General features: G+C 42.7%; 1 protein-coding gene across 1 annotated transcript in view; it reads left to right on the top strand.

Moving 5' to 3' along the window:
- Positions 1-1,445: 1,445 nt before the first annotated feature.
- Positions 1,446-23,831, top strand: part of DNAJC11 (DnaJ heat shock protein family (Hsp40) member C11) — a gene marked incomplete at its 5' end in the record, with an annotated part of 73,758 nt that continues 51,372 nt past the window's right edge. The window contains one exon of the mRNA XM_079725100.1: positions 1,446-1,517. Within this exon, the coding sequence (XP_079581226.1) occupies positions 1,446-1,517 (72 nt within the window). The remainder of the gene's footprint in view (positions 1,518-23,831) is intronic.

Below are 23,831 nucleotides of genomic sequence, written 5' to 3'. Positions count from 1 at the left end.
CATTATGGCCCAATTAATGTCTACAAACCTGAGGAAAAAAGGAGTATCATAACGTTGTAGTTTTCCCCCCAGCCTCTCGGTAAGAAATTCTTAAAAACCAGCAAATGTCATCAGGCAGTTTAGCCCTCATCACTGCTCTGCAATGGAGAAAAAAGGAAAAACCATAAAAAAAAATTGCTGGAATAGCTGATGGAATATGAGTGTCTGTGAAAGAAAGCTGTTGTGAGGAAACCTCACGCAGATAAAGAAAAAGCTCTTAATTTACAACCTGGGCTGACAGTCTGTTCCACACTGACTCAACAGTCTTGAATAACCAGTCTCAGCACACCTAAGTGTCTCATGCCAGAAGATCCTTAAGAGGGCTGGGCAACTTGGAAGGGACCATACACAGGCCCAGATGGTGCACATCTGGTCAAAAATTAGCAAGAGAAAGAAATCAACTTCTCAAATCCACAGACAGGTGTTGGGGGCTTCCCAGGAGGCCTGCTTAGGAAGGGCAACAGGGATGGTTCTAAATCGATGGTTTACAAACCTTACTGAGAATAAATGAAGGATTGGAACAGGGCAGCAGGAACCAAACCGGTGACAAGACCATGGGAGCCCTCCTGTCCACCTCCTCTTGATAACTGCATCATGGAACCGAGACATCTTTAACAATGCACCAAGCAGCAGGCACCAGACTGAAATCAATCAGGCTCCAACGCTAAATTTTAAGATAGAAATTTACAAGAGAACAGCTCTGTGATAGGGTCTGTAGGTATACAAGCCGGCCAGAGACAATTATAGCGGGAACTCAATGGCTACTGCCTCCTCATTTAAGCAGCAGAAAAATGGCCAGGTGCCCCTAAATATAGGGCAATAATAAAAAATGAAAATGAGGAGGCCCGTCCTCTGGGCAGGGTTCCGGGTGGTCAAAAGAAAAGGCGAAGACCACTGAGGCAGGAACACATGACATTCTGGAAGTTTCCTGTGACAAGTCAGCAAGTGGGGCCTGGAGTAGCCTCCCGCGGGGGGTTGGGGGGCGGTGCTGGCGAAGCGGCCCAGGTGGGGCTATATTTGGGATCCGGATGCGCCCCGCCCTGGTGGCCGGCGGGGGAGACAGGGGGTGTAGCAGTGGCCTATCTCCTCGGTGCCCAGACGGTGACGACCCCCGGGTGTGACCGCAAAGTCGTCCTCTCCAGCCCGGGCACAGCCCCTCGGCGCCCTGGCTGGGCTTTAGGTCCGCGCGCAGCACGTGGAAGAGCCCTAAGCGCCGCGTCCCGCCCCCGGCCGCGCGGGGGCGCAGGGCGCAGGCGCGCTTCTTCAGGGCTGGGCGGCGGCGGTGCGACTCCGGGCCGCCAGGGGCCGCTGTGGAGCGGCCGCACAGGCCCACGCCGTCTGGACAGCGACCGGCTGTCCCTCTTGAGCACGGCCTTGCCGGTTTGGCGGGGTGAAAGGTTGCGAAGATGGCGACGGCCTTGAGCGAGGAGGAGCTGGACAATGAAGATTATTACTCGTTGCTGAACGTGCGCAGGGAGGTGAGGCCTGCGGTGGGCCGCCGTCGGGGCTGAGGCTAGGCCGGGTCGCTCAGGGGGGGCCGGGCTGGCGGCGACCGCCCCGTTCCCGCCTCGGGCGGCCGGAGCCTGGCGGAGAGGCCGCGTGACCCCGGCTGACGTGCGCGATCGCCGGCCGGACTGACTGTCCCCACCGCCCCGACCCTTGCGCCGGGGATGTCTTGGCCGGCCTCTGCCCCAGCTCTCCGCGGCCGGTGCGCTGCGTGCGCTGTGTCAGGGCAAGGCCAGAGGCCCCCGCGCCCCCAGGAGGGAACAGGGCCCCCGAGGTGGAGGTGGAGTGGGGGTCCAAGTCCTCCGAGACCCGGTGCCACGCTCGGCTCACACACCCGCCCAGGCCCAGGGGCTGTGTCATCGCCCCCAGCCCGCAGGGTGGGAAATCGAGTCTTAGGCACCAAGGTCAAGGCTACCCGGGAACCTCCCCAGGACTCTGTCCGGTCCCTGAGTCTTCCATGGGGACATCCCGCCTCTGAAGTGAGTCCAGGCTCAGAGGCAGGTGTCTTGTGTCCTCTTTTTGTGCAGCTGTCCAGAAATTCAAGGAAGAGTCTCCCGGAAAAATAGCCTCATTTCGGAGGCCCAGGTTAGGAATAAACTCATGAATAAGGTAGGAAACAAGGGATGCCCCAAACACGTCCTCGGCATGTGCGCCCGTATCCTCACCGGATGAAAGATAACACGAGAGAGTCTCACACTATGTCTGGCCCTTAGTAGGGGCCCAGTAAGTTTCCTTTCTTGTTGATTCCACATTTGAGGTCAGCGTGAAGGGCAGGGAGGCTTCCAAGGTCAGATCACGAGGTGGATTATTTCTCTCTAAACTGCTGGGTTGGGTCTTCCCAGCCCTGCCAGAGAACCTCTAATTTGGGCTTAGATTTTCCAGTGATCCGAAGTAGCCAAGTCTGGTCTAGTCAAGCTTGTGTTGACTAGACTAGAGCTGGTCAAGTCTGTGTTGGCAGTAGGTCTGCGTGATGTTAATAATAGCTAACGTTTTGTGAGGGCTTACTTTGTGCAGGGGCAGGGTGCTGAATGGACACTTTATGCTTTTGCACTTAATTCTCATATCAGACCTTAAAGTAGGCATTCAGATAATTCTTGATTGAAAGCTGAGGAAATGAAGCATAGAGGGATTAAGTAACTTGCCCAAAGCCGCACCACTAGAAATCAAGAGAGTCTGGATTCAGCCCTGGGCAGTCTGACTCTGGAATCCCAGTTCTTGACCTCTATGCTGTACTGTCACCCTAGCTTACCAGTTCTCAGACTGCAGAGCTGCCGGACTCCTTGGGCACCCCTCATAAGAATTCCTTAAGTGTGTTAGTCACTGCTTACTATGGAAACGCCCAAAGAAATATTTTTGGAAATTGCAGATCTTGTTAGGCTGCCATAGGGCCACCTGGAGATTCTTGTAACTAATCAACGGTAACCTTTGGCCTTCAATTTTTTCCCTTTGAATGGAGCTATCGGGCTAGTTATTCTTTTTGTTTTGTGTTTTGTTTTGCTTGGCCATGCCGCGCGGCTTGTGGGATCTTAGTTCCCATACCAGGGATCAAACTCGTGCCCCCTGCAGTGGAAGCACAGAGTCCCAACCACTGGACTGCCAGGGAATTCCCTGTGCGAGTTATTCTTTTTCTCCAGTTCTTAGAAGCAAAGCGGTAAATGAAACCGGCTTTTCTGAAATCAGCCTTTTTTCCCACTCATTTGTAGTTAGTCTGGTTATCAGTAATTGAGCAGCCATTTACCTGTTTACCAGGCTTACTGAATCTTAGGCCGCTGCAAATGACATAATAGGCTTGGCCAGAGTCCTAGGTAAACATTTCTCAGAGGTATAAAACTACCAGAGTGTTAGGACCCGTCATTGTTATTGGACTGATGGGTGGAAGCCAAACAAATATTTCTTTTAAAAAAAAAAAAGTTTACTTCTCGGGATGAGTGAAGGTACCTCCACGTTTATGGCTGTAGGTGAAATCCCTGTGAAACATGTCCTCTTGCTTAATCATCTTGTGTTGCCGTTGTCAACAAACTCAGTGTAAAACACCATCCCCTCTGGTGTGGAGATTTTCTCTCTCAGGGTTCCACTAGAAGAGAGTCTCTGAAGGTGATCTCTGGACTTGATATTTACTAGGACTTTTTGTGAAATTAGAAATCAGCCTGAAGTTGAAATACCATGATTTAGCTGAAGAATGAGAGAAAAAATAGAAGTAATCTTTATTCTTACCTGTGTGGTCAAAAGAAGGTAATAACCCCTGTTGATGTGTTCGCATTCGGGTCTACGGCTTGATGACACTGAAATGTAACTAGGAGGCGAGGTCCTCTTCCCACCAGCGCTCTAGAGCACCTTCAGAACTCTCGTGTTCAGGAAGTTCAGAGACTTTCCGCCAGGAATCTCAGATGGAAGCAAGCTGACACAAAACCAGGGAACTCTGTTTAAAAGTTCAGATTGGGCTTCCCTGGTGGCGCAGTGGCTGAGAGTCTGCCTGCCGATGCAGGGGACACAGGTTCGTGCCCCGGTCCGGGAAGATCCCACATGCCGCGGAGCGGGTGGGCCCGTGAGCCATGGCCACTGAGCCTGCGCGTCCGGATCCTGTGCTCCGCAACGGGAGAGGCCACAACAGTGAGAGGCCCGCGTACCGCAAATAAATAAATAAATAAATAAAATTAAAAAAATAAAAGTTTCAGATTTACAGGCATAATACATGATAATAACAATGGAGTAATATAGAAATGTCCAAAATCAGCTTAAGAATCTCCCATGCCCATGTTTTACACTTTAAAATATCCCCTTAAGTTGTATCCCAGAGAGTGAAGCAGGCAGCTAGACAGGACTTCCATGACCTTTAATCATTCCCTTTCTCTTAAAAAAAAAAACTCCCTTTCTCTAGTGTTCTGGATTTCCTGTTTGCGGAGTGGAGCTGTTGTCTGCCTGCCACACATTGAGGGGAAGGAGTAGTTTATCATTAACTGGGCACATTGAAACCAGATTGGCATCTCTGGTTTAGGTAGTCAGATGCATCATCAGGGGCCTGAAATCTAACTGATTTGAAATTTCTGAGATGATTTGCCAAAATTTATTGGGAGAAAGGATTCCTGAAGAGGAAGAGTGAGATTTTCTTGATCTCTGTGCTCTTTATAGACATTATAATCGACACATTTTAAACCTGATTTATTCCTAAATACTTGAGTTTAATTCCTACTTAACCAATGTTGTAGTTGAAAGAGTTTCATTTTTATGCATGTCTGCAGTGTTTATAACCTGCTTTAAGATCTCCAGTCCCAGTGGATTGAGCCTTAAAGGAGCCAATCTCCTTTTCAACTTTTAAACACTTTTGAAAAAAAAACAGTCGTTAAATAAAACATGAACTTAAGTAAAAATGTATTTTCTTGTAGTCCACATATGGAGGTCAGCGTTCTGGGATCTTTATCCTTCCATGACAGCTGTGAAACTAGAAGCGTAAAATCAACACCTAAATAAAAAAAGCGTTTTCGGGCTTCCCTGGTGTAGGGTCTGTTGTTGTTTCCACAGTTTTTGGTTGTCTGGGTTTCTCTGGCTGTAGGTTACAGTCACAGAGTGGGGCTAAAACCTCAAGTTTGGACTGCAGATGGGAGGAAAAGGCTAGAGCACTAGAGGAAGGTCTGCTGGTCACAGCCAGGATTGACCTGGGGGACAGAGTCGCCCAGCCCCCCAACCAGGATGGCAGGGCCATCCGCAGAAACTGAAGGTAAAAGCGTTGGCTAAGCCAGGTGCACACTTAGGTGCCTAAGGCAGTGAGGTGCCGTGTGTTTGTTCTTTCGTTGCTTATCTAACCTGATGGGCAGGTAATTTAGTCTTAATGTGGGATGTAAAGGTGGGTCTAAGAAGGTCATTCCTTCAATGAGTTTCCTATCTGCTGCATTAGGTTGGATGTTCACAACAGTGACCCTGCTGGGCAAGTAGTGTGAGCCTTGGTTGTCCAAAAACCTACCTTATCCGGATGGTGAGGCGTCCTGTCAGTGAGTGTGCCTTAGGAGCAGGACTCTCAGGCCGCCCTGCCACCCAGGCGAGCTTGAGCGCATCGTTCAGCCTCAGTCTCCTGTGCTGACCTCCAGCGCACCTCACGGAGGAGGCTCACTGGGGCTCTGCAGCCGGACGACCCATGTTCAAAGCCCGGTTTTACCCCTGGGAGGTTTGTGCCTCTAGGCTCGGAGCTGAACCTTTTTGCTCCCTGTTTTCCTGGATGTTGAAATGTAGGTAACAGGTGGAAATGTATTAAGCACTCACTCTGAGCCAGGATGTTGGATATTGGAGCATGAGGGTATGTGTAAAGTACCTGGCGAAAGTAGGTATTTGGTTAGTAATATTTATTGTTGCTACTTCTTGGATTTTTTTTTTTTTTTTTTTTTTTTTGCCGTACGCGGGCCTCTCACTGTTGTGGCCTCTCCCGTTGCGGAGCACAGGCTCTGGACGCGCAGGCTCAGCGGCCATGGCTCACGGGCCCAGCCGCTCCACGGCATGTGGGATCTTCCCAGACCGGGGCACGAACCCGTGTCCCCTGCATCGGCAGGCGGACTCTCAACCACTGCGCCACCAGGGAAGCCCTACTTCTTGGATTTTGATAAACATGAGGTTTTGATGATTTTAAAAAGACATACATGTACACAGAAGGCTTTGGTATGCCTCATCCTGGCTAAATCTGCTACTGTAATAATAAAAAAATATAGTGCCAGAATTTATGAATTAGGTTATGAATTCCCAAAGCTTTCTTCGTTCTTTCTGTTGAAAATACTGAGTTTATTCTCTTCAAAAGACAGTTTTTTTTGGTTTTGGTTTTGGTTTTGGTTTTATTTTTGGCTGCATTGGTTCTTCGTTGCTGCACGTGGGCTTTCTATAGTTGCTGTGAGCGGGGGCTACCCTTCGTTGCGGTGCGCGGGCTTCTCATTGCCGTGGCTTCTCTTGGTGCGGAGCACGGGCTCTAGGCACGTGGGCTTCAGTAGTTGCGGCACGCAGGCTCAGTAGTTGTGGCCTACGGGCTCTAGAGCGCAGGTTCAGGGCGCACGGGCTTCATTGCTCCGTGGCATGTGGGATCTTCCTGGACCAGGGATCGAACCCGTGTCCCCTGCACTGGCAGGTGGATTCTCAACCACTGTGCCACCTGGGAAGCCCAAAAGACCGTTTTCCCTCTGAACTCTTCCTGCAGGGTCATGAGTGTGACTTGGGTGGCGGGCGCAGTGGTTCCCGGAAGCTGGGGTTAAGCACGGGGGTGGAGTGCGGAGCCAAGGGATGATCCAGAAAGACGGTGTCTGGAGGAGAGGCCGAGTGGGACCCACAGATAAACTTGTTGTGAGCTATCAGCTTTGCAGACGCCAGGCAGAGAGGGGAGGACCTGGCAGAGGCAGAGGTTCTCCTCCAGCGACAGCAAGACGGCACTGGCGGTCAGGAGGGTTGCTGGGTGGAGCTCAGAGAGGCTTCTGGGGGTCTCCCTGTGGGTGGGGAGGGGGCCGTCGGGGTGTCCCGCTAGTTCCAGTGTCATCTCATCATGGGATTAGCAAACACCAGGAGGTTGAATTTTCAAATTGTTTTCTTCAGTAAACCGTAAGCTGGTTATTACCTTTCTGCTTTGGACGTTTCAAACAATTGCATCTTGAAATTTTAATACTCCAGTTCTGCATTATCTACCAAAATACCTCTTTCTTCTTTTTTTTTTTCCTTTCTCAAAGAGAATTCAATTGAAAGCTTTTCTATTTGCTGTGAGTTCAGTAATAAAACCATGGAGAAGAGAATATGGGACACGCAAGCCGCACGTTTTGCTTGGCTATGGAATTTTAGTGTTTACTTCTATTAAACTTTCATTTTAGTTTTACTTATGTGTTTTATTTATACCCTACCTTGTTCAAGAGAGGATTTAAGACAGCTAACAGAGATGAAAAAATAAAATAGCATAAATGTTTAAAAGGGGGCACCAAAAACAAACAAACAAAAAGGCCATTGGGAATATTGCTGCTTTATTGCTACCATGGTGGCCCATGGGTCATACAGATCGCACTCCCTTGGAGAAGCTCGTGGCCTGACGGCTGCATCCTGCTTGGCTCTTGGACATTTGGAACCACTTCTGCTTGCAGGGAGTGCACAGTGTTCCCTCCTGGGTTTGCTGGAGCCAGAACATTCTTCACTAGTAAAATGCCAACAGACATCAAACCACAAGAATCCTGCACGAGTGGGCAGGACGTAACAGATGCAGACGGACGAGAAGGAAAAAATAAGCCAAACTCTGGATGTAAAGAGAGGATCCGAACCATCATTTTTGACCCAGAAGGGAACTTGAGTTCATGTCACTCAGATGCTGGCCTTCTTATTTACTGTCATGTCTCAAAGGCCCCAAATAAACATGGACATGACTAGGAAGAGAAATGAAAACAAAGTTGTACAATGGTAGGAACATCTTCTCTAAGCCCTTGGAATGACCTCTAATCAGGAATCAGAATTTCTGCTCCTTTGGCCCGTTTGTTCTCGTGTGCTGTTGTCAGCAAGGGGCGTGCCTGGAGGATGGGACTCCCCATCGGCCCCGCAAACCTTAAAGGTGATGTGGGCCCTGCCTTTTTTCTTTTTTTAGTATTTATAGAGTCCTGTCCTTGCCGATTGCCTAGTCCTTTTTTTTTTTTTTTAATATTTATTTATTTATTTGGCTGCGCCTGGTCTTAGCTGTGGCATGCGGTATCTTTAGTTGCGGTGTGCAGGATCCAGCACCCTAACCAGGGATCGAACCCAGGCCCCCTACATTGGGAGCGCAGAGTCCTAACCACTGGACCACCGGGGAAGTCCCACCTAGTCCTTTCTTGAACTTATAATGCCATCTTGGGGATAATGTGTTCCATACATTTTGTAAGTTTTTTTCCTTCTATGTTAAGTAGAACTTAAGTTTTCTAAGGTTATTCCTAGCTGTAGAGACTTGGAATTGTTTGATCAGTCTCCTGTTTAGCTTTTCTGACATATTCACGATTTGACTGTTTCTCTCTTAAGCCCACCTTTTCAAAATGAAGAGTCCTAAAGTGGTGGTAGAAGGCCACCCTCCAAAATCATGAGAAATATAGTGTGTGCATCTGACCTCTGTACTGAGCACAGGCGGGTTTTAGGGAAGGACAGCTGAGATCACTTAGCCCAGTACCTGGCATTTTGGGCACCCGTGAGCGTGTTGATGATGGCGTGAAAAGGCCAAAGATGGAGGTGGGGCTTCGGAAGAGGTCAGAGGCTTAAAGAGCAAAGCCTTTGAAGTCAAGTCCAAGTTTGACTCTCTAGCCCCCTGATATGGGGCAAGTTACTTAACCTCTCTGAGCCTGTTTCTTCATCCATAAAATCCAGACAGTAACTTTACTGTCATAGGGCTGTGGGGAGAATTAAGGGAGAATGCACGTAAGTGCTTGGCACAGTAACGGGCATATTATTATGTAAAGTAAATGCCAGTATATTTTTATTAGTATCATGAGCATAACAGTTAATAAGGAATGCTCTTACTGATTTGCAGGAATTCTTTATAGAATTTGGGTGAGTCCTTTGTCTGATAGATTAGTACAAACATCTGTCCCCTCTCTTGTCATTTGCCTTTCACTCTCATAAATGTTCATGAACCGAAGATCAGTTTGAGCCAGGCCACACAAGTTATCATTTCTAGCCAGCTTTTGGGTCAGGGGTACATAATCAGATAAACTTCTCCATCTCAGACAAGTCATTTAGTTAAGCCTTTTTGATCTTCACTGTTTTTATCTGTAAAATGGGGGTTCTAATACCAATCTGAAGACATTTTACGAGTCTTCAAGTGTTACATGAGGAAATATCGGTGAAAGTACTTTATTAGCTTTAAGTCTGTGCAGATGCGTTTGTGACACCACTGACAGCCTCGAAATCCCCTTCAGCTTTTGCGATGCTCTCCTTGCCCTCCTTCCTCACGTTGCCAGTTGCTCATTTCCTGTCTTCCTTAGAATTTCCCCAGGTTCAGTCCTCACCAGCTCGGCTGGTTTAAAGGGCTCTGCTTGGGCCCCGCATCTCTGCCTTCTGGCCATTACTGCTTACGTGTTAGATTCACCTGCCTCTCAAGCCTGTCTGCCTCCCAGGTTCTCCCTGACCCATGCATCCCCGTCCAAACCCCGGATGCGCTTTGGCTTTTCTTCTCCGCATAGTATCGAGCCCCTTCTCGACTGTCCTGTAAGCCACTCAGTCCATGAACCCCCTCGACTCCAGCCGACTTTGACCCTTTCATTTCTGTTTCAACTTGTAGGCTGCCAGCCAGCCAACCAGCCCTCATAACCTCAGCCCTACACTTCTGCTGTAGTTCTCTTCAGGTCTCTCTGCTTTGCTTTCTGTCAGCTTTAGTCAAGCCGTACAAGTAATATTTATTAACGCACAGTACTGATCACATTTCTCTAGCCAGAAACCTTTTGTGGCTTCCTATTGTTTATTGGGTAAAGGGTCAAACTCCTGGCTCCATTTTTAAAGCCCCTTACAAATTAGATGTTTTCTATATTTTCTGCCTACTTTGTGGTGATGTTCTGCTTTCTTCCACTGCAAAGCACGCTCCATGTGGTCAGGGACCATAGTTGTCTGGTTCGCCATCAGGTCCCTAACAGTGTGGGCCCATGACAGGTACTTACCAGATGTTTGCCGCATGAATGAGCAGGTGGGTGGATGTCCACCTTAATTTGTTACCTACTTCCTGCCTCCTTCTGCGCCTCTACTCTGGCCGGTTTGTCAGTGTCCTGTCTCTCCTGGTGCCTCGGGGCATTCTCTTCCCCTGAAATGCCCCAGCCTGTTGTCGGTACCAAAGCAAATTGAATCCACCTTTTGCATTCCCGTTCAGACCCCACTGCCTCCACGAAGTTTTCTCTGCATTCTGACAGCCCTGAACTTATGTCTTTATCATTAATATTAGCATTTTTGTTATATATTGTTTAGTTAAATCCAGGTGTCTGGGGTTTTAGGGAACACACACACACACACATACACACACCTCCCTCTAGTTTATAATCTCCTTGAGGGCAGGGATGACATATTTCTTTTGTACCTCCTGTGGTACTTAGAATAGGGTTGACATTCAGTAAATATGCTGGCTTGAAATGATGAATATTTGCTAACACCATACTCACCTTGTCCGGGTGCATTTTACTTTGTGGAATACCTGTATTGAGGAACACATTGCACTTTGGGCAATAAATCATTCTAGAGGAATTAACTGAAAGGAGTTTATCAACTATCAGTTTGGTAAATCTCAATTGTCACTTGTGAAGATTGTTTAAAGTCAGGTACGAGAGGACGAGAGCAAATTCAAACGCATGCCTTTATGCTCGGGCCCCAGGGTAAGCCAAGGCCCATGCAGACTAAGTTCGAGGCTGAATACCATGTGAGAAGAGGAAAGAACGCCTTTCCCTTGTCCTTTCTCATCTGGCAGATATTGATTATCTTCCTCTTATGTTTCTTTTTTGCAGTGAGAAAAGGTTACTTGTTTATCATGTTTTGTACTAGCACCAATAATATTTGTAAAAGTAAATAACTTCAGATGGATTAGATTTATCTTTGTACAGTTCTTTTTCCTTTTGTCAGTTAAATGGAGCTGAATTTTTACAGTCGGCACAGGTTAGTTTCTGTTGAAATCCTGTTCTATTTGTGATCTCCTTACGAAGATGAGTCAGGCAGAATGATTTAGTACAGTCTGCATCATACTTGACGTTGAGGGTGAGTCCACATACATTGTTGGGGTCTCTTATGTTTGTGCATGAACCCCATGTGCAGGAACTTATTTCCACATCCTCCAAAGATTTTTCCACATGTAAATGAAAAAGGTAGAAGACTGTGTTGAGCAGGGAAAATGGCATCAGAAGAGGGTAGGGCTGTGTATGAGAGCAGCTTTATCGTCTGAAGCTTCAGACTGTGTAGAGGGAACCTTTACAAAAACTGGTCTCAGTATAATCAGTATCTACTCAGTGACACCAAATAATCTGTGACTTTCTTTCTCTTCATGAAGCAGCTCTTGCTCAGCACAAAGTACCCATGCTGTCTTGGTGTTAATTAGCTCTGAAATCTGCTTTTTCCTTTAAATCGTATGAGCACCAAGTATCATAAAAAATTACAGCCTTTTATTAGCTGATGCAGTTTATTTCAATCAGATTGTCGTGGAACATATGGACAGTCATGAATCTTCAATTGTGGTAATTAGGCAAACCCCCCAAAATCCAATAGAGTATAGTTTGTTGAGACTTTGTTGCTGAGATGCACTAATATAGATACAGCCTGGAAGTTTGAACTTGAAACTTATAGGCTTCAGCAACAAAAAGCCTGGTGGCTTTACTTTTCTTAAAGTGAAGGTATGAGGTATAATTTAGTTGTTACTTGCGTACTCTTATTAGGTCTTCAAAGTATTGAATTAAATATCATTCTAGGGACTTCCCTGGTGGTCCAGTGGCTAAGACTCTGTGCGCCCAATGCAGGGGGCCCAGGTTCGACCCTTGCTCAGGGAACTAGATCCCGCATGCCACACTAAAGATTCCGCATGCCACAACTAAGACCCCGGCGCAGCCAAATAAATAAATAAATAAAATTTAAATAAATAAATAAATATCATTGTAGTAGTTAGATGCGCTCTACACCAAACATTATTGGCTCTTAACTAGCGAGGGGGCTGCACTTCCTAGTCCCCTAGCGGTTGGGTGGGGTCACATGACCCTTTCTAACCAGTGGTGTGAGTGGAAGTGATGTGTGTCCTGCTCAGGCTGAGGTACTTCAAGGCCAGGCCAGCCGGAGAGTCTCATGCTCTTCCCTCTGCCTCCATGACTGGCAGGGTTCCAAAGGGTGTCTGTTTTGTCCACCTGGGACCTGAGGACATTGCCAAGCAGAGAACTAGCTGACCTGAGGTGGACATGTAATGTGAGGGAGAAATAAACCTTTGGAATTTTTGGATGGTTTGTTACCGCGGTATCACCAACCCAGCAGTTCTCAAACGTTTTGCTGTCCGGGCCTCTTTGCATTCTTAAATTATTGAGGTTCCCAAAGAGCTTTTGTTCCTGTGGGTTGTAACTCTCAACATTTAATAATAAGACAGAGTGTACTTACTGTATTTCAGTACAGGCACAAGGAAGACTTAAGGATTTCAAAATAACTATGTATTCCACAACAGTGAGGTTACAGATACACCGATAGCATAGCAGATATAACGAAAGATAGTAAGTATGCAGCAAAAGAACTTAAAATCAGTTGAGTTAATCTCTGAAAACTCACGTGTTTATACCATAAAGTTACCACCTTAGAAATTTCTAGAAAACAGGAAAGTATACAAGTACACAATTCATTAACCATCAGAACAATGATATCATACATCATGTAGCCTCAAGAAAATCCCACTATACTCTCATGAGAGAATGAGAAAAAGGCAAATAAAATCTTAGTATTATTATGAAAATAGTTTTGACCTGTGGACCCCCAAAAGGGTCTCAGGGACTCCCAGGGGACCCCACACCATACTTAAGAACCACTGACCCGGGCTTCCCTGGTGGCGCAGTGGTTGAGAGTCCGCCTGCCGATGCAGGGGACACGGGTTCGTGCCCTGGTCCGGGAGGATCCCACATGCTGCGGAGCTGCTGGGCCCGTGAGCCATGGCCGCTGAGCCTGCGCGTCCGGAGCCTGTGCTCCGCAACGGGAGAGGCCACAGCAGTGAGAGGCCCGCGTACCACAAAAAAAAAAAAAAAAAAAAAAAAAGAACCATTGACCCAGCCCATCCTGACGGATACAGTCATGGTTCAGACATACTGATGTTCCTCACATGCTGTAGCTTACTTTGCTAAGCGAAGGTAGAAAATAAAAGCAGAGTGGCCATATACTCTGAATATGTGCACATTGATTGCAGAGATGGTCTCCATCAACTAGAAATTAAATAAGTGAAAATGTAGCAGTGTCTTCAATTGCCTAATTATCTAAGGGAAGCAAATACAATGAAATTGTCATCAGGAGACTTTTCTAAGCATGATACCACAGCAGAAATCAAAGAGAGAATTGATAGGTTTGATTTTGTAAAAATGAGAAATATCTGTGTTTATTAAAGGAAAATAACTAAAGCCTAAAAACAATTATAAACACAGTTAAAAGTCTCAAAAGGAATCTAATATATTTGATAAAAATTCATATTTTTAATATATATAAGGAACTCTTGGAATCAAAAAGAAAAAGATGACTACCCTAATAGGAGAACAATACAAAGGAAACAAATAGAAGAAATCTAAAATGCAAATAAGGGACTTCCCTGGTGGTCCAGTGGTTAAGACTTCACCTTGCAATACAGGGGGTGAGGGTTTGATCCCTGGTCAGGGAGCCAAGATCCCACATGCCTCGTGGCCAAAAAACCAAAGCAGAAGCAATATTGTAACAAATTCAATAAAGACTTTAAAAATGGTCCACATCAGAAAAAAAAATCTAAAAAATAAAATAAAATGCAAATAAGTGTATGGAAAAAATGTCACCCTCACTAGTAAAAAAAACAAATGCAAGTTAAAACAAGACTTTTTTAATTTGTTTTGTTTTTTCTCTACCAGATTGACAAAGATCTTTTTTTTCTTTTTAATGATAGTATTGAGCTCTGTTAAGATGAAAATCTGTTAGCCCACCCAGCCAGGAGGCAGGAGGATTCTCCTCTGGAGAAGTTGAGCCAGAGGGACTCTGGAGCCTGGACATAGACAGTAAAGGGTGAGAGTGGCATGCTAACAAAGGCAGGGGGGTGCGTTAGTGTTTGCATGGCGAGACTTCTGGCTTTTCTTCCTTTATTCTCTGGTCTCTCCCCTGAAGGAACTAGCCCATCAGAAAGAGAAGACTGCCAAATGAAACTTCTAGGTTCCCTCCCAGGCATTTCACAGAGAAGCTCATCAGATGACAAGACCTCTTCACACATACAGAGCTTCCAAATAGCTTCTTAGTATCTTACTATGAAGTGTAAGTCAATTGCCAAAGAATGTCAGACGTTTGAGGGAAGGCTCCTACTTGAAATTCTGAGATCATACAGACAGCAAGGAGAAACTAGAAGGAAGCAGACAATGCAGGGAGTTTGGAAACTAGATAATCTTCAGATTGATAAGATACTACATGTAAGAAATAAGAACAAGGTGATATATCAAAGAGCAATACTGTATAAAAAGAGAAGGAGCTCTTGGAGATTAAAAATAAGATAACAGAAATAAAAAATTCTATGGAAGGGTTGGAAGATAAAGATGAGGAAATATGCACAAAAGTAAAACTTAAAAACTAGAAGATCAGTTCTTAGCCATGAAGTAAAGTAAAATGACGGGGAAGACATTATGAAACAATTAATATGAGAATATTTCTCAAAAGATAGGAGACTGTAGGTTAAAAAGGGCCATTCAGATAACTAGCATAGTGGATGGGGGAGAAAAGGACCCCCATACTAAAGGAAATCATAGGTTAAGAGTCCTAAAAGTTTCCAAACAGGTCACAAACAAAGGACTGGAATTGGAAAGACATTAGGTGTCTCACCAGTAGTACTGTAAACTAGAAGACAGTGGAGCAATGTAATTAAAAATCCTGAGGGAAAGTTATTTCCAAGCTAGAATTCTATACCCAGCCAACTATTCGTTAAGTATAAAGGCAGATTATAAGAACATTTGGAGATACACAAAGCCTAAAAAATTTTTCCTCCCAACCAATCTTCTATTTCTGTTATCTAATTTTTAATTTCCAAGAGCTCCTTCTTCTTTTGAGAATATCTGTAAAGGAAACTACTGGAGATTGAGCTCCATCAAAATGAAGAAGAAAACCAAGAAAGAGAAAGGCATAGGATACAGAAAAGAGATACCAACCCAGGAAAGATACCCAGGAAGATGGTGACAGGAAATCCTAAGATGAAGTTTGTTTAGCAAGCCTAACAACCAGAACAGGGCAGAGAGCTCTTGGAGGAATGCCTCTTAGAGGGGAAAAAAAATGAAAGTGATGTGCTATTTGATATTTTCATATTGAGAGGAATATTAGAAGTCTTTACTATAAGAAGTATACTGTGAAGAGTTGGAGAAGAATCGTAACAGAGCCATAGAAAGCTAAAGCAAATGAAAAAGATGAGGCAGTTGTTAACTCAAGGAAAAATAAAAAGTAGTTCAAGAAATGTAATCATAGTATACCGCTTGATTCAGCTTTGAACTATATTTAAAGTCGTAATTAAAACTAAACTAATTAAAAAGAAAAACTGTGCATTGATTTGAACCAAAGTTGTGATAATTACATAGAAAGGAGGGGAAAGATAAGCACAAGGAAGTGGGAGAGAACTAAATTTAAATTCTCTTAAATTAAGTCTAAAATTTTAAAATTAAGGATATGAGTATATTTAAAAATAAAATGAGAAAAATGCTAAAAGATTTAGAAGTGCTTGCATCTGAGGAGTGGGAGTGAATGCTGTTTGGGGTTATAAGTCTAGTAGTTTTATTTATAAACTGTTTATGTAGTCCTTGGATAAAATTAAATTTTTAAATTTAAAATAATTAAATGGTAAATACTCTCTGGAGATCAGTTCAGAAGACTAAAATGGAAGTCTTATACCCTTTTATCCAACAATTTTAGAAACTTATTTTCAAAAAGATAATCATGCATACACACAAAGTTTTAGCTATAAGGATGTCCACTGCAGCCTTTTTAAAACAAATGAAAGTTGTTAATAGAAGATTGTTATATAAACTGTAATAACGACATTTAAAATGGTGTAGAAAACACTTAATGACCAATAATACCCGAAAAACCAAAACTCCACAAGACCTTTAACTGAAAAAACAAGTTATACAATTATATTGTAGAAGAAATACAATTTTATTTTTAAATGTTTTTCTTAGCTGTATTTTCAATTTTATCTATGATGAATATGTATATTTTTCTAATAAGAAAAAAATATTTTTAAGGTAATTCAACTAGGAAAAAACTAGCATTTGACTCATTTCATTAACCTGTTTAACCAGAGGAATTGATGCCATTTTTATAATCTATGCTTATGACAAAGTTGCTCTTCATATTTTTGAAAATGAAGTTTATTTTTGCTCCACATCCTCACCCACACTTAATATTCTCAGTCTTTTTCATTTTAGTCATTCTAGTGGTTGTTAATAGTATCTCGTGTTTTTAATTTACATTTCCCTAATGACTAACAATGTTGAATGCCTCTTCGTGTACTTGTTCACCATTCCTGTATCATCTTTTGTTGACGTTTCTGTTTACATCTTTTACTTGTTATCTTATCAGGTAGTTTATCTTCTTCAGTTGTGAGAGCTCATTGTACATTCCAAATACAAATCTATGAGACAGATATTTTACAAATATTTTTCTTTCATTATCCTATATAGGAAATCTTTAACTCGGAGTTACAAAGATTATCTCCTATGTTGTCTTTTAGAAGCTTTACGGTTTTAGCTTTTCACATTTGTATCTTTTTTTCCATTCTCAGGTTTTGTTGGGTTTTTGGTTTTTTTCAAATTTTTAACTTGTAAGATACATATAACATAAAATTTACCATCTTAGCCATTTTAAAGTATACAGTTCAGTGATATTAAATGCTGCTTACATATTGTTGTGCATCTGCCACCACCATTTATATCTCCTGAACTCGTTTCATCTTGTAAAACTCAAACTCTATACCTGTTAAACAGTATATACCTGTTAAACAGTAAGTAAAATTATACGGTATTTTTCTTTTTGTGACTGGCTTATTTCACTTAATATAATGTTCTCAAGGTTCATCCATGTTGCAGCACATGTCAGAATTCCCTGCCTTTTTAAGGCTGAATAATATTCAATTGTATTTATATACCGTATTTTGCTTATCCATTCATCTGTTGATGGGTACTTGGGCTGCTTCCACATTTTAGCTGTTGTGAATAATGCTGCTCTGAATATGAGTGTACAAATATGTGTTCAAAACCCTGCTTTCAGTTCTTTTGGGTATTTACTCAGAAGTGGACTTGCTGGATTGTATGATAAATCTGTTTTTAATTTTTTTGAGGAACTGCCATACTATTTCCCATAAAAACTCTACCATTTTACATTCCTACCAGCAATGCACATGAGTTCCAATTTCTCCACATCTTTGCCAGCACTTGCTTGTTTTTTTTTTATAGTTGCCAGCCTAATGGGTGTGGAGTGGTATCTCATTATGGCTTTGACTTGTATTTCCCTAATGGTTAGTGATATGGAGCATCTTTCCATGTGCTTTTGGCCATTCGTATATGTTCTTTGATATATGAATGTCTGTTTAAGTCCTTTGCCATATTTGAATCAGATTGTTGAGTTTTAGGAATTCTTTATATATTCTAGATATTAATCTCTTGTCAGATATACTATTTGCAAATATCTTCTCCCATTCTGTAGGTTGTTTTTTCACTTTCTTGATGGTATCCTTTGATTCATAAAAGTTCTTGATTTTGGTGAAGTCCAATTTGTCCATTTTTTCTTTTGTTGTATGTGCCTTTGGTGTTGTATCCAAGAAATCATTGCCAAATCCAATGTCATGAAGCTTTTGCTCTATATTTTCTTCTAAGAGTTTTATAGTTTTAGCTCTTATGTTTAGGTCTTTGATCCATTTTGGATGGTTAAACTAATAAACGGATTCAGCAAAAGTTTCAGGATACAAAGTCAACACACAAAAATCAGTTGCATTAGTTTTTGTATACAGTGTTGGGTAAGGGTCTTCATTCTTTTCATGGGGATATTCAGTTATCCCAGTACCATTTGTTGAAAAGACTATCCCTTCCCTATTGAATAGTCTTGGCATGCTTGTCAAAAATAATTTGACGGTTTGTGTGAGGGTTTACTTCTGGGCTCTCTATTCTATTCCATTGGTCTATACGTCTGTCTTTATGCTGATATCAATCTGTTTTGATTACTGTAGCTTTGTTGTAAATTTTAAAATACAGAAGTGTGAGTCCCCCATCTTTGTCCTTTTTCAAGATTGTTTTGGCTTTTGGGATCCCTTGAGATTCCATATGAATTTTAGAAGGGACTTTTCTATTTCTGTGAAAAATGTCATTGGGATTTTAATAGGGATTGAATTGATTCTGTTAGTTGCTTTGCATAGTAGTGACATTTTAATAATATTAGGTCTTCCAATCCATTGATATAAAGTATCTTTCTGTTTATTTATGTCATCTTAATTTCTTTATGTAAGTCTTTTAAGTTTAAGTTTAATTCTTAAGTTTTTTGTTTCTTTGTTTTTGATGCTATTGGAAATGGAACTGTTTTCTTCATTTCCTTTTCAGATTGTTTATTGTTCATGTATAGAAGTGCAGCTAATTTTTGTGTGTTGACTTTGTATCTTGCAACTTTGCTGAACTCATTTGTTAGTCCTAAAAAGGTTTTGTGTATGTGTGGAATTTTTATAGAGTTTTCTACATATAAGATAGTATCATCTGCAAACAGATAATTTTATTTCTTTTCCAATTTGGATACGTTTTATTTCTTTTTTTACCTAATTGCTCTGGCTAGGACTTCCAGTGCTATGTTGAATAGAAGTGGTGAGAACAGACATTCTTGCCTTGTTCCTGATCTTAGAGGAGAAGCTTTCAGTCTTTCACCACTGAGTATGATGTTTGCTTTGAATTTGTCTTCTTCAGTTGTAAGAGCTCTTTATGGCTGTTAGTTTCTTTTAGTCTCCTTCTGTTGCTAGTTTGCTGAGTGTTTTTATGATGAAAGTGTGTTGAACTTTGTCAGTGCTTTTTCTGCAACAGTTGAGACGATCATGGTTTCTATGAACATGGTATATTATATTGATCAATTTTCATACATGGAACTATCGTTGCATTCCAAGAATAAATCCCGCTTGGTCGTAATGTGTGTCCTTTTAATATGCTGCTGAACTCTGCTGATATTTTGTTGAGGATTTCTGCATCCATGTTCATAAGGGATATTGGTCCATAGTTTTCTTTTTTTTTTTTTTTTTTTTGCGGTACGCGGGCCTCTCACTGTTGTGGCCTCTCCTGTTGAGGAGCACAGGCTCCGGACACGCAGGCTCAGTGGCCATGGCTCATGGGCCCAGCCGCTCCGTGGCATGTGGGATCTTCCCGGACCGGGGCACGAACCCGTGTCCCCTGCATCGGCAGGCAGACTCTCAACCACTGCGCCACCGGGGAAGCCCTATAGTTTTCTTTTTTGTGTGGTGTCTTTGTCTGGCTTTGGCATCAGGGTAATAGTGGCCTCATAGGATGAGTTTGGAAGTGTTCCCTCTTCAATATTTTGGAGAAGTTTGAGGATTGATATTAGTTCTTCTTTAAATGTCTGGAAGAATTCACCGATGAATCCATCAGGTCCAGGACATTTCTTTGTCAAGAGGTTTTTGATTACTGATTCAATCTCTTTACTAGTTATAGGTCTATTCAGATTTCCTATTAGATCATGATCCAGTCTTGGTAGATTTTGTATTTCTAGTAATTTGTCCATTTCATCTAAGTTTTCCAATTTTTCTATTTCTGTAGAATCAGTAGTAATATCTCCACTTTCATTTCTGATTTTAGTAATTTGAGTCTTCTTTCTTTTTCTCCTTAGTTAGTCTAGCCAAAGGTTTGTCGATTGTGTTGTCTTTTTGAAGAACCAACTTTTTTTTTCACTAATTGTTACTATTGTTTATCTGTTCTCTATTTATCTCTGCTCTAATCTTTATGATTTCCTTCTCCTGCCAGCTTTGAGTTTAGTTTTTCTTCTTATTCTAATTTCTTTTTTTTTCTTTTATTTTTTAATTAATTTTTATTAGAGTATAATTGATTTACAATGTTGGAGTAGTTTCTGCTGTACAGCAAAGTGAATCAGTCATACATATACAGGTAACCACACTTTTGTAGATTCTATTCCCATATAAGTCATTACAGAATATTGAATAGAGTTCCCTGTGATATACAGTAGGTTCTTATTGGCTATCTATTTTATATATAGTAGTGTGTATATGTCAATCCCAATCTCCCAATTTATCCCTCCGCCTCACCCCTTTGCCTCTTGGTAACCATAATTTTGTTCTCTACATCCGTGGCTCTATTTCTGTTTTGTAAATAGGTTCATTTGTACCATTTTTTTTAGATTCCACATATAAGCAAAATATATTTGTCTTCCTCTGACTTACTTCACTCGGTATGACAATCTCGGTCCATCCATGTCGCTGCAAATGACATCATTTCGTTCTTTTCTAGTTTCTTAAAAGTTGTAAAGTTAGGGACTTCCCTGGTGGTGCAGTGGTTAGGAATCCACCTGGCAGTTCAGGGCATACGGGTTCAAGCCCTGGTCCAGGACGATCCCACATGCCGCAGAGCAGCTAAGCCCGTGCACCACAGCTACTGAGCCTGTGCTCTAGAGCCCGCGAGCCACAACTGCTGAGCCCACATGCCACAACTGCTGAAGCCCGTGCACCTAGAGCCCATGCTTCACAACAAGAGAAGCCACCACAATGAAGAGTAGCCCCCGCTCGCCACAACTAGTGAAAACCCGCACGCAGCAACAAAGATGCAACGCAGCCAAAAAAAAAAAAAAAGTTGGAAAGTTAGTTGTTGATTTGATATTTCCTTTTTCCATGCCACGCAGCTTGTGGGATTTTAGTTCCCCGGCCAGGGATTGAAACCGGGCCCTTGGCAGTGAGAGTGTAGAGTCCTAACCACTGGACTACCAGGGAATTGAGATTTCCTGTTTTGTTTTGTTCTGTTTTGTTTTTGAGATTTCCTGTTTTTTAATGTAAACATTTATAGCTATGAATTTCCCCCTCAGCACTGCATCCCATAAGTTTTGGTATGTTGTGTTTCGTTTTCATTCATCTCTAAGTATTTTCTAATTTCCCTTGTGATTTTTTTCTTTGATCTATTGGTCATTTAAGAGTGTATTGTTTGTCACAGATTTGTGTCTTTTCCAGTTTTCCTTATGTAATTGATTTCTAATTTCATCCCATTGTGGTTGGAGAGGATACTTTGTATGATATCTTTTTTTAAAATAAATTTATTTATTTTTGGCTGCGTTGGGTCTTCGTTGCTGCACAGGGGCTTTCTCTAGTTGCGGTAAGCAGGGGCTACTCTTCGTTGCGGTGCGTGGTCTTCTCATTGCGGTGGCTTCTCTTGTTGCGGAGCACGGGCTCTAGGCATGCGGGCTTCAGTAGTTGTGGCACACGGGCTCAGTAGTTGTGGCTCGCGGGCGCTAGAGCGCAGGCTCAGTAGTTGTGGCGCACAGGCTTAGTTGCTCCGCGGCATGTGGGATCTTCCCAGACCAGGGCTCGAACCCGTGTCCCCTGCATTGGCAGGCGGATTCTTAACCACTGCACCACCAGGGAAGCCCCTTTGTATGATATCTATCTTTTAAATTCTATTGAGACTTAAATTGTGGCCTACCAAATGGTCAGTCCTGGAAAATGTCCCATGTACACTTGAGAAGAATGTGTTTCTGTTGTTGGGTAGAATATTCTGTATGTGTCTGTTAGATCTAGTTGGTTCATTGTGTTGTTGAAGTCCTCTGTTGCCTTACTTATCTTATGTCTGGTTATTCATAGGACGTTGAAGTCTCCACCTATTACTGTGAAACTCTATTTCTCCCCCTTCAGTTCTGTCAATATTTGCTTTATGTATTTGATGGTCTGTCATCAGGTATATAAGTTTATAGTTATTCTATCTTCTTGCTGTATGAACCTTTTATTAATATGTAATGTCTTTCTTTGTGTCTTACAACCTTTTTTAAATTTATTTTGGCTGCGTTGGGTCTTTGTTGCTGCATGCAGGCTTTCTCTAGTTGCAGCGAGCAGGGGCTAGTCTTCGTTGCAGTGCGTGGGCTTCTCATTGCAGTGGCTTCTCTTTGTTGAGGAGCACGGGCTCTTCGCATGCGGGCTTCAGTAGTTGTGGCTCATGGGCTCTAGAGCCACAGGCTCAGTAGTTGTGGTGCATGGGCTTAGTTGCTCTGCAGCATGTGGGATCTTCCTGGACCAGGGCTCAAACCCATGTCCCTTGCAATGGCAGGCAGATTCTTAACCGCTGCGCCACCAGGGAAGTCCCTTATCACCTTTTTTGATTTAATGTCTGTTCTGTCTGAATTAGTATAGCCACCTGTGCTCTATTTTGATTACTATTTGCAAGGGATGTCTCTTTCCATCCTTTCGCTTTCAACCTGTTTGTGTCTTTGGATCTCAGTTGAGTCTTTTTTTTTTTTTTTTTTTTGCGGTACGCGGGCTTCTCACTGCCGTGGCCTCTCCCGTTGCAGAGCACAGGCTCCGGACGCGCAGGCTCAGCGGCCATGGCTCACAGGCCCAGCCGCTCCGCGGCATGTGGGATCTTCCCAGACCGGGGCACGAACCCGTGTCCCCTGCATCAGCAGGCGGACTCTCAACCACTGTGCCACCAGGGAAGCCCGTCAGTTGAGTCTTTTGTTGATAACATGTAGTGTGGTCATGTGTTTTCATCCATTCTGCCAGTCTCTGTCGTTTGATTAAGGAATTTAATCTATTGACATTTAAAGTAATTACTGATAAAAGGGACTGTTTCTGTCACTTTGCTATTTGTTTCCTGTGGGCCGTTTTGTTTGTCCCTCATGTCCCACATAACTCTTTTGTGTTTAGCTGATGTTTTGTAGTGAAATGTTTTAATTCACCTCTCATTTGCTTTTATGTATAGTCTACAACTATTTCCTTTGTGGTCACATTTAACACCTCAGATTACATTTAACATCCTAAAGTTATAACAGTCTAATTTGAATTTATACCAGCTTAACTTCAATCATGAACCAAAACTCTGTTCTTTTACAGCTCTGTCCCACCTCTTTCAGTTACTGATGTCATAAAACTGCATTGTTATATATTGTATGTCGAAACAATTGATCATTATAATACATTAATCTCTTAAATTATGTAGAAACAAAATGTGAAATTACAAGCCAGAGTTATAATAAGACAAGCTTTTAGGTTAATCTTTTTTTTTTTTAATGTATTAGTCTCTTAAATCATTGAGAAAACAAGATGTGGAGTGACAAACCATTTTTATAATAATACTAGCTTTTATAATTGCCCATGTATTTGCCTTTACTGAGATCTTTGTTTCTTCATGTGGCTTTGAGTTAACTGTCTGGTGTCCTTTCATTTCACCTGGCAGGACTCCCTTGAGCATTTCTTGCAGACAGGTCTAGTATCTCACAGTAAGGGTCAAGGTTCATATTTTTGCGCATGAATATTCCCTTCTTCTAGCATCATTCATTGAAGAACTATCTTTTCCCCATTGCACTACCTTATATTGCACACCTTTGTCAAAAATCAACTGACAGTATATATATAGGGGTCTATTTGTGGACTCACTTCT

The sequence above is a fragment of the Hyperoodon ampullatus genome, assembly GCF_949752795.1.
Source record: "Hyperoodon ampullatus genome assembly, chromosome: 2".
In the NCBI taxonomy this organism is placed as follows: Eukaryota; Metazoa; Chordata; class Mammalia; order Artiodactyla; family Ziphiidae; genus Hyperoodon; species Hyperoodon ampullatus.
Note: the sequence above shows the minus strand (reverse complement) of the source record. Positions and strands in the feature narration are given on the sequence as shown.